This window comes from Vanessa cardui, chromosome W, assembly GCF_905220365.1.
Source record: "Vanessa cardui chromosome W, ilVanCard2.1, whole genome shotgun sequence".
NCBI lineage: Eukaryota > Metazoa > Arthropoda > Insecta > Lepidoptera > Nymphalidae > Vanessa > Vanessa cardui.
In genome coordinates, this window is record NC_061153.1 from 4,087,828 (window position 1) to 4,102,432 (window position 14,605).

A 14,605-nucleotide genomic window follows, 5' to 3' on the forward strand; every position below is an offset into this window, starting at 1 on the left:
AGTCAAATTAACACAAAACAATCTTATACTTATATATGTATCTACAAGAACAATAACATAATTATTGTACAACACATTTTACTACGTACATAGGAAAATAATTTAAAAATCAAACAATAGTTTTACGTTACAATATAAAATTAGCGTTAACAATATACTTACTAAATACAAGCACAGAAAATATTATAACTTACATCCGATTATTATTATTAACAAAAACCTCTTAATTTAATTTCGTTACCATACATTGGTATACACACGTAGTATATAAACACAACTAAACCTAAACACTTAACCACTTACCACAAACTAATATTGTTTCATAAGAGTAAATCACCGATTGTTGTTATTACTTTTAACACACGACAGTTTGTATTTCAAAAAACAAGATCGTTCATGTTTCAACACGCACGATAAGCATAATAGCGCGTCACTATACACTGTAGGTACTATAGGTTGTAGGCCTCGAGTTGGGCAGCCATTTATTGCAATTAAAAAACTTTACTCTTTAATTATACTTATATTTATTAGTAATAAAAACACGGAATTAAATATACAGAAAGGGAAAAGCAAAAAAAAACAAACAAAACGTTACACTCCACGAGCGCAGGAGTGGAGATAGCGCACAACGTTGACCTTTTCCTTTTAATTCCCGCGACGCACTGATCTCTTAAAATTACAAGGAACTAATGCGGAGGGAAAGTATCAAGGTCGAATCGCACTGGACGTCGTCGAGTACGTTGGGGCCTTAAGGGTGACGGGCCATGCACTACATTTGCTATACATTAAAAATTATTTTCATAATTTTAACTTTTTTTTATAATTATATAAAACGTCAAAAAAGTGACAATTCGCTAAATTCCGTGCCATTGACCCATTTCCCACTTAATTTATATCGGTGTTGCTAGTATAACGCTTCGACTTGGCATTTTCTAAAATTTTAATTAATAAAATAAATTACATTTATTTTAAAGGTGCATTAAAACAATTATTAAAATAAGATTTTAATCATCCAATTCGTTTGTTGAATTTTATTAGAGGTCATTTCACATCGTTTCAGATTAATTTAATAGCTGTCTTCCAGTTTAAAGGTTAGTTCTTTGATGTAGGTGTCGGAGTCTAGTTATGATAAATTTACTTTGCGTCATATTTGGCTTTTTCTTAATTTTAATAATTATTCCATAATTATTTCCTTGATTTAATTATGGATATAATTCCTTTTTCATTAAGGGTATTTTGGTAGTGATACTGGTCACACTCACTAACCTTTCAAAGGTTCGTGAACTTTCGATTTCGTTCTTTTTGAATTTTGGAACTGTCGACTTCACACCGAATCCAAACTTCTAATTCGATATACTGAATATATCTGTGAGTTGTCTTAATAATTGAGTTTCTTAATTTGTGGTTGTTTAGTATTCAGTGCTTTAATAGCAGTTATCTTTTCAGAATTTATATTAACAATGAAGTTTTGAAGTTTGACAGAACTTTATATCATGTTTACCGACTCGTAAAAAAATTGTAAGTCTTTATTTTTTTTTTTTTATTAAATGCATTGGTTTGCAATTCGATAAGTCGTAGTACATGACTATTGTGGTTTCCAGTGACCCTTTGACATGGTTCTCCGGAGTTGAGATCGTCAATTTGTGTAAGCAGGACTTTGAACCTCCAGAAGGTAAATTCGTGCTTACATCTCTCGTTAAAGGTATTTATCTTTTGCTTATTTGCTTAACTTATTGAACCTGTATATTTCGTATTACAGGAGGTTTTTTTTTAATCAGGTTTACCCAACACGTGGACTTCTTGAACGGAAATATTAAGAGTGAACGGCTCCAGGTTCCTGGTTGAGTGTGCCCAGATAGCGGCTGGTGCAACTCCAAGGACGGCAGGCCTGTTCCCTAAGCCGTTGACGGTATCCACGTGTAGCTGGAAACTTTGGTGATGTACCCCCTTTGAATTATATTATAAATTTCGTTTACACCGGTCTGGCGAACGGTGTATTCTTTCATACAACATCAACTAATTTATTCGTCAGTGGCGCCTAATTTTCAACCTTACATTTTGGATTAGTAATCATTGAATTTTCAAGCTTGCTTTTATCCCAAGTGACCCAAGCTGAGTCTAGTTGGCATAATTTTATATAATAGTCATTATAAGAAGTAACAAGTAACTTAAGTAACTAGCTAAGCAAAAATTGTTTGTATATACGAAGTTACTGTGCATTAAAAATGTTATAACCTAATATTGTTTCTTTACACCCAACCACCCAGAAAGGTAATAATATAATTATATTTATAATTGAAAGTAAGGTCAGTAAGGTCATGTCGGTGCTCCTCCCTCTCTTTCATCGTCTTTATGAGTTGATCTCGGGTTTTGTCGTCGCCGTTCCAGATCGCCATCCTTAAGTTATAGTCCAGGATGGCGTCGTCTGACTCTCTCTCTGCAGGTTGTATGAGGCGTGCTATGACGTCCCCTTGTGCTCTATCTGTGAAGTAGACACAGGTCTTGGTGTGTCGAGAGAGAGCGACCACTGCATGAGGGACGCTTTGGGTGAGCTGGGATTTATTTGTTGTTGTACGCACAATGAACACCGTTTCGCATGTGAGCCCCTGTGCCTCGTGGATAGTCAGTGTTCGCGATCCCGATTCTGTCCCGTACCCTTGGCTGATCAAGAGTTCCTTTTCGGCCTGGGTGTGGGTCAAGTACAGGGTGTTCTCTGTGTTTGGGATGACTATCCCACTGCACGGCTTGCGGATTAAGGAGCGCACGAGGAAGTTGGCGGAATATATGCCCTCGTATACCTCATTCAGTGCGTATGCGACGTCCTGTGGGTTCCTGTACGTACACAACAGCTCTCTACTGATGGCTGCTACGGCGTTTGGGTTGTTGTGTTTTATCGAGAACAAATTGTGCCTATCTATAAAGGGAAGCTGGTTGATGTCTCCGACCAGGGTTAAGTCTTCAGCGCCTGCGATTTCCGTGGCCATCACTATTGCTCCCAGATGGTTCATGAGAGCCTCGTCAACTATCAGGCGTTTACAATTTAGTTGCTCTGTGACGCCGTTCACTAATAGTGAGGCCATGGTTCTAACTTTAGATTTGGCTAATGATGTATCATTGCCAAAGCGCAGGGCTATTTTTTCCCTTATATCCTTGACTGCTTCCCTAGTGGAGGTCACGATGAGGTCTGTGTCGATATTGGCATGGTTGACTATCCATGAGGTTTTTCCACACCCGGGCACGCCGTTAATCCATGTAATGGATTGATTCGCCAGGTCTTCTAAGAGTTTCAGGTTGTTGTTGTTGCTCTACCGTGTATTACCACTTGAGCTTCGAGATCGTAAATCGCGGCTTCCGCCTCTTTCAGCTGGACTTCTAAGAATTTCAGGTTGCCACGCTGGTAAGTCCGCAGTATGGTACTGCACAGATCTTCATTGACTTTACGCGTGGCTGCCGTGATCGCCAGGTATTCTCTTAGGGCGTTCGACAAGTAGTCCTGCTGATTTTCCACAGGTTCCAATCGGGGGGGTAGTACCTTGCCCATCGCCGCTTTGGTTCATGCGGCGGTATGCTGTACCTCTCCGCCTGATGTTGTTGGCGTCGTGAACCTCTCAATGGCACGTTGTTGTTCATTGTTCTCGATTTTTGTCAGCACCTTGTTGGCCTTCTGAAATGCCGTGGTGTAGTCATCCGTGGCGAACAGCACGATGGTTTTGTTATTCCTCCGCACTATTCTACACAGCTGACCCTCCACAGCCACAGTGGGTAGTTCGTCATAATAATAATAATAATAATAATAATAATAATCTTTATTTGAAAATATAAGCATTACAGTCGCTTATATTTACACTAATTACTAAACATTTTTTTTTTTTATTTTAAACATTCTTACTAATTTTAATTAAACATACTACAAAGAAAAAATAAAAAATAAAATTTATAAACAAAATAAGCTTAAATCTATTTAGGAACTACAAAATTATTAATTAAAATTTAGGAATATGTAAATTTGTTTAAATATAGTATAAATAGGATCATAAAATATGTCTACATCTCGATAACGTAAAAAGTTATTCAAAAGTTTAACAGCCCTAGCAGTGGGGCTGTTGCTAGCTTGGGCTGAATGCCACATAGGTGGGTAGCAAAACAATCCACGAGTATGTTGCCGTCTTCCAACACCACGCATATATTTGTCGGGAACATATAAATATATTGCTTCGCGTACAGCAGTGCTATCCACCCTATGCACTAAAATTAAATAATAAAATTTTATATGTGCGGAGTCTCGTAAGCTGAAGTGAATCTAGACCAACCATACCTGCCACAAACATTGAAGGGTATAGAAAAGGGTAGTATCCATATTTACGTTTGAACAAATATCTACAGAATTTTCTTTGTATTTTTTCTAACATTATTGCATACTTTGCCTCACGCGGACTCCAAACTATTGCATTATATTCTAATTTACTGCGGACATAGGCATTATATAATTTTTCTATTGCTTTGGTATTCTTAAATTGCGATGATATTCTAATAATGAAACCAAGGCATTTATTAGCATCTTTGCATGTTTTAAGTATATGATCATGAAAATTTAATTTCCTATCCATCATAACTCCTAAATCCCTGATTTTTGGTACATTCTCCATCGGTGTGTCAGATAGATTGTATATATTTTTAATAAGTTTATGAGATCGAGAAAAGGTGATAGTTTTACATTTTGAATTATTAAATGATAATTTGTTTCTTATAGTCCAGTCAACTACGGCATCAATATCACGCTGTAGCGCTACACAGTCTTTAGTTTCGGTTACAGATATGTACAATTTCAAATCATCAGCAAACATAAGGCATTTTGCATTAGAGATAACACTTGGCAAATCATTTATCATCATTAAAAATTGCATAGGACCCAAGGTACTACCTTGACTAACCCCTGATCGAGTATAATACTCTTCCGATTTATACCCGTCTAACTTAACAAACTGTTTTCGATTTTTTAAATAGTGAGCCATCAATTTTAAGAGAGAAGTTGAAAATCCGAATAAAGCAAATTTGTTTAAAAGTACATCATTATCTACGAGATCAAAGGCTTTCTTAAAATCAAAGTAGGCGGCATCTACTTGACAGCCAGACTTAACTTTAGTGTTTATATAATCTACAAATTCTGTATGATTAGTCAATGTGGAGCGTCCAGGACGAAACCCATGCTGGCAATCACTCAATTGTCCCTTTATTTGTTTATAAATTATGTTATTAAGAATTGATTCAAATATCTTTCCAAATACACATAGAACAGCGATAGGTCTATAATTTGTTATATCCGTGGACGAGCTCGATTTTGGAATAGGTGTTACTCTAGACACTTTCCACTTGGTAGGATATAAACATTGTTTAATTGAAAGATTATATACATGAAGTAACGGTACTTCCAAAGCTGACAAGCAATCTTTTACTAGAAAGGGAGGTATGTTGTCAGGACCATAAGCAGTTGAAGCTTTTAGTCGCGCTATTGCAAATCTGAGTTCGGCAAGTGTCACTTGTTCGATGGTTACTGTAGATTGGCAACCAAAGCGATTAGCCTCTTCCTCAGCTATCTTAACGTCTAACAGAGGAGAAGTATCATGAAACACAGAACTAAAATATTTAGCAAATGAATCAATCGCTTTCTGCCCTTCTACAGCTTTATTCTTATAAGAATATGTTTTTATCTGCTGTCTAGTTTTACGTTTTTCCTTTACAAATTGCCAAAAGCTTGATGGCTCTTTATTTATATTGTTTTCAACTCTAGATATATAATTCTTAAATTCTATATTTATAAGATACTTGACTTTAGTTCTATAGTATTTAAAAAGTTCTTTATTAAACTCTAAAACATAACACTTATACTTTTTTAGATTAAAATATTTTAATTTTATATAATATATTATTTCTTTGGTATACCATTTTGGATAAGAATATTTATTACTTTTGACTATTGTTCTTGTAGGAACGTGTGTACTAATAACACTATTAAGTTTATTATAGAGTATATCTACGGCTAAGTCTATATTTAAATGCTGTTTTTCAAGTAAGTCGGTCCAGTCAATATTAGCAATATCAAAGTACAAGCTATGCAGATCTGCTTGCCGAAAGTTCCACTCCGTGATTAAATATTCTCCTGGTGTAAGAGATGTTAGACTTTTTGCTGTTCTAGGAAGTGTGAGCAGTATCTCTAAGGGCGGGTGGTATGCATCCATGGGAACTAGATGTTCCGTATCGGATGATATTTTAATATTATTGTGATCTAGAGTAGTTAGTACTAAATCTAAGATACATCCATACTTATTGCTAATATTATTACATTGTTGTAACTTACTATATTCCATAAAATTATTAAATATACATAACATCAATGCGTCGAAAAGTCATAGACTTTTCGACGCATTGATGTTTTATTGGTGCTGCCGTTGAGCAGGAGGCCGAGCCCCGGAGAGACGTAGACGTTGGTCTTTGCCCTGACGTTGCAGAAAGCCATCACCACCCTCTCCGAGTTGTCGTCCATGAAAAGGGCGACCCCTGGAATGCGAATTCCAGCATTGCCAGGTGCTCCGTCTTGTACTATGTTATAGGATAGTGGATTGGTTTGGATGGTCTGTTGGTTATTCGTATTACAAGTTGTTGGTGGTGTTCTGTTTTGAGTTTTGTTCCTCCTTGTGGCTATTTCCGCTATATTTTCTATATAACTTAGGAAATAGCCTTTGGTGTTGATGTTGTGAAGTTGGGTAGATTGTTGGGTCCTAGTTTTTGGACACTGACATTCTCCAGGTCGTGTCTGAGGGTTTGGAATCTAGAGCATTCTAGCAGAAGGTGCCACACTGTTTCGCTAGTGTTCGGATCGCACTCGCATCCAGGGCTGTCTTTCAGCCTAAATCGGTGCAAGTACTCTCCGAAGCCTCCGTGTCCCGTGAGGATTTGTACGTGGTGCTGGTTAAGTTTCGTTCCCCGTACTAGGCTGTAGGCCTTCCTTACATCGGGAAGAAACGTTTTTGTAACCGCACCCTGAGAGGCTGTGTCGTATCTTTCTTGCCATCTGGCGATAGATTCCTCTCGGATCTTATTCCTCACGTATGACAACGGTATCTCCGAGTAGTCTGGATTTGTTGTGACTTTTGAGGCACCTTCCTTTGCCAGTTCGTCTGCCCTTTCGTTCCCGCACGTCCCTATATGGGCTCTGAGTCAGAATAGGCGTACTCCCCTCCCTCTCGACAGCATTTGCGCTATGCACTCCTTGATGGATTTTATGAGCGAGTGACTGAGCCCATACTCTGAGCCAGAATAGGCGTACTCCCCTCCCTCTCAACAGCATTTCCGCTATGCACTCCTTGATGGATTTTATGGGCGGGTGACTGAGCCTGGCGCTGCACAACAGTTCTAGCGACGACCTTGAGTCGCTGAGGATGTTAATGTTTTATGTTGTCTGTGTTGTGCATTGCTTTGGTCACCGCTCTGTAGAGTGCATATAGTTCCGACTGGAATACTGTACACGAAGGGTCAAGGCTGAAGAAAGAAAGAAAGAAAGAAAGAAATGTTTATTAGGACACAGTACAAATAAAAGAATAAGAAGTATAAAAATTTAAAACAAAAGGAAGAAAAAACAACAAAAAGATATAAAAATATTAACTAACTATAACTACTTGCTAACTTAATATACAAAAAAAAAAAACAACAACAATACAAAACAACACAATGATGCTTAACGTGTCCTAAAAGGCGTGCCATTCAGCTTCCAAGTTGGGTTCCAAGAACCCAACGCTGATTTTCAATGGTACCCTGTGTGGCTGTGACGGGCTGTGAATATATAATTATAATAATATATTATAAAAAAAAAAACAATTTGAATGTACATACAATATACACATAATAACAATATATAACTATAAATATATAAATACATACATATTTTATGAACCCATTAGCTAATGACAATTTTGTTCCTTTAGCTAATAATCGTTCGGGGGGTGACGGGGGAAGGAATGCAAGGCCTCCCGCCTCAGTGAGGCGCGCGCGCCGGCAGTGTATCGACGCTGTCACGCATCCTTCTATTGCGTATTACTTTCAGCTATTTACTGTTTCGCGTAATAAAATACAAAATAAAACAAAAAACTATATAATATAAAATCTAATGAGCTTAATCCGAAAGTTGTAATTTGTTAAAACGGTAAGTTGAATATCCAATTATTATATCTTACGTAACTCAATTGTATGCTTTATTATATAATTATTATCTGTCATTCAAACCATACAGCACAATATGTACGACCACGAAGAAGTCGTACAAAAAAAAAAAAACAAGAAAACAAATAGCAGCCTTTGCAGCAGCGCGTTGCTAGACCAATCTGAGCTATAAGCTACGGAGCCATACCTTTAGGTAAGAGATAAATAATTATTATAATAAATATTAAATTAAATTATACCTATAACATATATACTACAAGTATTTATATTATAACAATATAAATTATTCATATAAAGAGATAAAAATATATATATATAAACCAACTTGGTCTACACATATATATCATTTTGATATATGCATACTACAATTATATGTACTATTAATTGCATAATAGTTAACTAAATTAAAAGAAGAAAGGAAAAAAAAAAAAATAATAAATAATAAAAAACAAATTATGACTGAAGCTGTAGATTACGTAAATATGATTTGTATCTAAAACGAAATATATTAATGGTTTCCAGGATCCGAAGGGGAGGCGGCAGATTGTTCCAGCACTTCGTCGCTGCATAGCGGAAACTACCACGAAAGGCTGCCGATCGATGAAGAGGCACGCTAAGCATATAAGACGACGCCCTCGTGGGATATGTTTTGTTACTTTCTTTTGCCCAACTCAACTTACTGTATAGATATAAAGGTGCTTTATTTTGAATAACGCCAAATAGGAGGGTAGCAAGATGTAATTGCCTTCGGTATTCCATCTTAATCATCCGCGCGGTATTAAGGTATGGGGATACATGTGCGCGAGGCGGAATGTGGAAACAATACCTGAGACATGCATTTTGTACTCGTTGTATTAGGTTTTTTGAGCGAGCGAGCAGTCTGGGTCCTATAACAGCATCAGCATAATTAAGTTTAAACAATACCAGGCTATCACAAAGTTTAATTCGCATGTCTTTACTAAGAACATCTCTTATCCTATACAATACTTTTAATCTGTAAAAGCAATTACGAACTATATTAATGGTGTGCTTTTCGAATATCAATTCCTCATCGATCAACAAACCCAAGTTTCGTGCTTCTTTCATGCGCTCGATTTTCTTACCTTTAATTTGTATGTTAGGGTTTAAGTTACCAATTAGATTGATTTGTTTCTTCGTTCCTAATATGATATACTTAGTTTTGTCCGGATTCAGTACGAGATTATGAGATTCTGACCATTGCGTAATATAACTCAAGTCATCATTCAACTTTTGAATAGCCACGCTAGCTTCAGATGGCTTAAACGATATATAAATTTGTATATCATCAGCGTAAATGTGGTATTTGCAGTGTTTAATGCTGTTAACAATGTCGGCACAATATAGCGCAAAGATATACGGTCCCAGTATAGAGCCTTGTGGAACGCCTGTATTAACCGCGCTACAGTCTGAGAGCACCCGGGAACCGTTTCCATTAACTACCTCAACCATTTGTTCGCGATTACTTAAATAACTTGCAAACCATTTAATAGTTTGACAACTGAATCCGTAATATTTTAATTTGGACAAGAACAGAGCTCTATCAATGGTATCAAAGGCACGAGAAAAATCTAGTAAAACAAGAATCGTTCCCTCGCCTACGTCCATGCCGCATAGAACATTGTCTGTAACATCCAGTAGCGCAGTAGTGGTGCTGTGATGTTTACGAAATCCAGATTGCACAAGTGGTAAAACATTATTATTCTCTAAGAATGGAGTCAGTTGGTTACATACGATTCTTTCCAATATTTTGGATATGCAGGGTAAAATGCTAATAGGTCGTAGATCCTTGAGTTCACAAACATTCTCCTTCTTGGGAATGGGTTTTACTATCGCAGTCTGCCAAAGGTTCGGAAATGTGCCCGTTATGATTGATGTATTTAAGATTTTAATTATAACTGGTAAAATACGTGGTAACGACAATAAAATCATGTCCAACGATATTCCATCCACACCTATGGCGTTAGACTTCAACGAGCGGAGTATTTGTAAAATTTCGACTTCGTTAGTCGGTAATAATGTAAAAACAGCCGTGCCAAACTTGTTCGATTCATAATAATTCATTGTTGCTATTGAAACGTGATCCCCACTACTTGGCACATTGGAAGTTATTTATCATTGTCGGGTCATTAAGATGTTCTGGTATATTATGGTTGTGGTTTTGTTTTATATGTATAATTTTATTTAAGTGTTTCCAAAGTTCAACTGAGTTTTTAATATTGGAATTAATATGAAAATTAAAATAAGCAGATTTCTCCCTATGCATTGCCTGTACCACTTGTCGTTTTAGGTCTTTATAGTAATTTACATGCGAATCCTTTTTAGACAACCTTGCCTGAGTTTGACCTGCATCTCGACGTCTTATAAATAATTTAATGTTATAAGTAATCCAAGGGTAGTTAGTATCTTTGATGGTGACCATCTTAATAGGGGCGATAGTATCAAATACCCATAATAGGCAACCAGTGAACTGACTTACCATGTCATTAATGTCCTCGATTTTGCATATGTCCTGCCAATCATAGAAGTGCGAAATTTAGGCTTGCTGGTCGATGAGGAATTACGGTTTGAAAAACATACAATTAATACAGCTCGTAATTGCTTCTACAGATTAAAAGTTTTGTATCAAATAAGGGATGTTCTTAGTAAAGAAATGCGTATAAAACTGTGCGACACCTTAGTGCTATCAAAGTTTAATTATGCTGATACTGTTATAGGGCCTCGACTGCTGGCGCGAACAAAAAATATTATTCAGCGGGTACAAAACGCATGTACCCGATACTGTTTTAACGTACCACCTCGCGCGCATGTCACGCCATACCTTAATGACGCACGAATGATTAAAATGGAACACCGCAGGCAATTACATCTTGCCACCTTACTCTTCGGTGTTATTCACAATAAAACCCCCATGTATCTATATAAGAAATTGAGCTGGACAAAAGAAAGTAATAAAAGGTACCCTACGAGAGCATCGTCCTATATGCTAAATGTGCCATCGCATCGTTCAGCGGCGTTTCGTGGCAGCTTCCGTTATGCAGCGACGAAGTGCTGGAACAACCTGCCGCCTCCGCTTCGGATCCTGAAAACCATTAATTCGTTTCGTGTTAAATATAAGCAATATTTATTTAGTTTACAACTTCAAACACAATAGCACATTTAAAATATGTACATATATACCAGATTTTATTTATTTATTTATTATTTTTTTGTTCTTTTTTCTTCCTTTTGTTTTTTTTTTTTTTTTTTAGTAATAAATAATAAATTATTTATTAATATACGATTGAACATACAAATTTGTACATATGAAACACAATTCTTCTCCACTATTATATATTGTTAGATTGTATTATTTACCCAATTAGTATGGCTCCGTCGCGTGTACCGTTGTTCCAACATTCGTGCATGCTGCTGCTCCCGAGACGGCTCCCTCATTTATATTTATCGCACAAAGTTTTGTGAAGGTGGTCTAAAAATGAATTTTAGGTTATGACAAGACGTTTTTTTAAAAAATTATATTTATTTTATAATAGTGTGCATTAACATACCTTATTAATATTTTTTTCATTTTGTTCTCTGCAAACAAAGCACGTATCCTTTATCATGAATTCACGAGTGCATGTTACGTAATATAATAATCGTAAAACACTAAAAAATCGAGCATACACCTCTTGCCGTTACCGGCGCGCGTGGCTGTCTGATGGCCGGAGGGTGAACACCTGCACTGCTTCACGTGCGCCGATTGTTTTATATATTGTTTATATTCCTTTGTTTTTTTTTCTCGTATTTTTTTATTTTATTTCTTTTTTTTATGATTATTATGACTTTATTAAGAAATATATATTTCTTATATGTATTATACAGATATCAGTTTCTTTTTTTAATTTTAATTCACGTAATTATTATTATGTTAATTCGATGTCTTTGTCGCTGCCCGTCACAGCGATGAATACGACAAAAAGGTGACCATTGAAAATCAGCATTGGGTTTTTTTTTTAGGACCCATATTTCGCTGAATGGTCTGCCTGTTTGGGACACGGCATATTTGCAGGCTTTCCATATGTACATGTCTACGCACATAATTGTTTTTGGATTTATTGTCATAGTTTTAGTTAGTTCGTAGATTTTTTTTTTTTTTGTTTCTCTTGTTCCTTTTTTATTGTAATACCTGTGCCTGTGTTTCAAATAAATAAATACATACATACATACATACATACATACATACATACAATTAACTAAATTAAGTGTATCTGTGAGACATTCTGTGTTAATATTTTTTAGCGGTCTGAACATAAAGATCTTTGATGGACTTTTAATTCTCTTAATATTTAATTCACAAGAAACAAATGCATGGCCGCTAAGCTCAGCAATATGTTCTACTACAATATTGTGAACCCTTGTATTAGAGCAAATGAGATCTATTAAAGTTTCACTGTTAACCGTAAAATGTGTAGGCTTCGTGACATGTTGTGTCAAACCGTGAGTCGATAAAAAGGTGTCCAAGATTTGTTTCTGATATTCATGAGTTCTAAGATAATCGATGTTGAAATCTCCTAATAAATATAACGAATCGTAATAAGGCAATGCACTGATAGTTTCTGACAATGCATCAAAAAAACCGGAAGTATTCAACCAGGGGGGGCGATAAGCTGTTCCAACAACTATAGTCCTGCCGTTCAATTTAACGAGTAACCACATTTGTTCAACCAAATGAACAACAGAATGTGCAAGTGTACGCGCAGATATACCACATTTTATATAAAAGCCAACACCACCACCCCTTGATCGTATCTCCGTAGGTCGCGGTATATGACGTAATCGATAACCTGGGACAGGAGGGGCTCTGCCATCTTCTCCAGGGCGCAACCAAGTTTCATTAATGCCTATCACATCGGCTTTATGACGCTCCATTAAAACTATGAACTCCTCATGTAGTGACCCAAGCGAGCCCGGGTTGAATAAACCAAATTTAAGATTGCTCATGTTAACCATTTGATAATAAATATAAAGAAATGAGAAATAAAATGTATTATAATGAATATGAGTAAAATAATTAATTTAATAGTATAAATAAATAGAGAATAATTATATAGAACAACCCCCGCTTCATACGCGTTCATAAAATGATAATTGTTATAAAAATAAATAAATAAAATAGTATATATCTTATCTATAATATTTCTTATTATACAGAACAAGGCCACATCACTGTTGCTATCATTGAACAAACTAAATCTCTCATAACTTAAAATTATTGCGAAATGATAAAATTGAAATAAAGTCTTGAAAACATCATTAATTACAGCGACATAAAAAATATAAATAATCGTAACAAAATTAAAAAGTCGTTTACAATACATATAAAATAAGACTTCCATAAAAAAAACACATAACAATGGAATATACAAACTTAATTTTTGCCAAAAATTTTGCAGATATCGTTTTCTGAACGTACCCGTTGAACTGCTGCATCCGTCTCGCGCCGCATGAATATTCTCCCATCGCGACTCCATATGTAACGCCAACCATGACGTTTTCCCTCCTCTCTGGCCTTATAAAAGAGAAGGCGGTTTGCTCGTGTCAGATGTTCGTTAATATAAATTCGAGAGGGGTTGCCGTCAATGATGCCAGACGTATCAATTCCGCGTCGCACCCGCGCCGACTTTATTAAATCGTCGCGCAAAGACCGCCGCGCCAATCGCACCACGACAAGTCGCGGTCGCCGATCTTCGTTTGGCGACAACTGGTGGCGAAGTCCGACACGCTCGGCACTGACTATATCGCGAGGGTCGAGTGTCATGCCCAGTTTCCTGGAGATGGCTTGAGTCAGGTGCACCACATTTTCACCCTTCTGTTCAGGTACTCCTGATATTTGTACGTCATTCAGCAATGTTCTCTGTTCTCTATCGTTAATCTCTGCTTTCAATGACGCAATTGTTTCACTAATTTGTGAATTTTTACCCTCTTCATTAATTTTGAGATATTTATCCTCCAAGGACGTCATTCGGTCTTCAACCGTGTCCACCCTTTTATTAAATTCGGCCATATTTTCATTTAGCCTTCCTAACTCCAGCCTAAAGGAAGTCATCTCCCGCGTAACTGTGATGAGCTCTATTCTTAGAAGCCTGATTTCCTCGGCCAATGATCCTGCAGAGCTTTTATCTACCGCATTGGCGTCTATAAATAGCTCTTCAGTAGGCGATTCGGCAGAAGGCTTGTTTTTACCCGACTGCCAAAGAAGGAGGGTAATGTTTTTCGAGTGTATGTAAGTATGTATGAATGTCTTTTCCTTTGTGACCTCCTGTAGCCTAAACGGCTTGATGGATTTTGATGTATGAGGTATCGTTAGATTTGTCTTGATTACGGGAGTGTC

At 36.6% G+C, this 14,605-nt stretch overlaps 1 protein-coding gene and 1 long non-coding RNA gene across 2 annotated transcripts; one reads left to right on the forward strand and one right to left on the reverse strand.

The window, feature by feature from the left end:
- Positions 1-8,142: 8,142 nt before the first annotated feature.
- On the forward strand, positions 8,143-8,825 carry LOC124542768. Its single transcript, XR_006967384.1, has 3 exons — positions 8,143-8,197; positions 8,285-8,407; positions 8,737-8,825. It is a non-coding gene; the product is annotated as an uncharacterized LOC124542768 (long non-coding RNA).
- Positions 8,826-12,986: 4,161 nt separating this feature from the next.
- Positions 12,987-14,278, reverse strand: LOC124542455. Its single transcript, XM_047120403.1, has 2 exons — positions 13,688-14,278; positions 12,987-13,115 (listed from the first exon to the last, which is right to left on the reverse strand). The coding sequence occupies exons 1-2, from the start codon at positions 14,276-14,278 to the stop codon at positions 12,987-12,989; spliced, it is 720 nt and encodes a 239-aa protein (XP_046976359.1).
- Positions 14,279-14,605: the final 327 nt, after the last annotated feature.

Coding starts and splice junctions, on each gene's coding strand:
- LOC124542455 (XM_047120403.1), bottom strand. CDS start 14,278: ATGGCCGAATTTAATAAAAGGGTGGACACGGTTGAAGACCGAATGACG. Junction 13,116..13,687: donor CGGATGCAGCAGTTCAACGG/GTACGTTCAGAA, acceptor CCGATGTGATAG/GCATTAATGAAACTTGGTTG.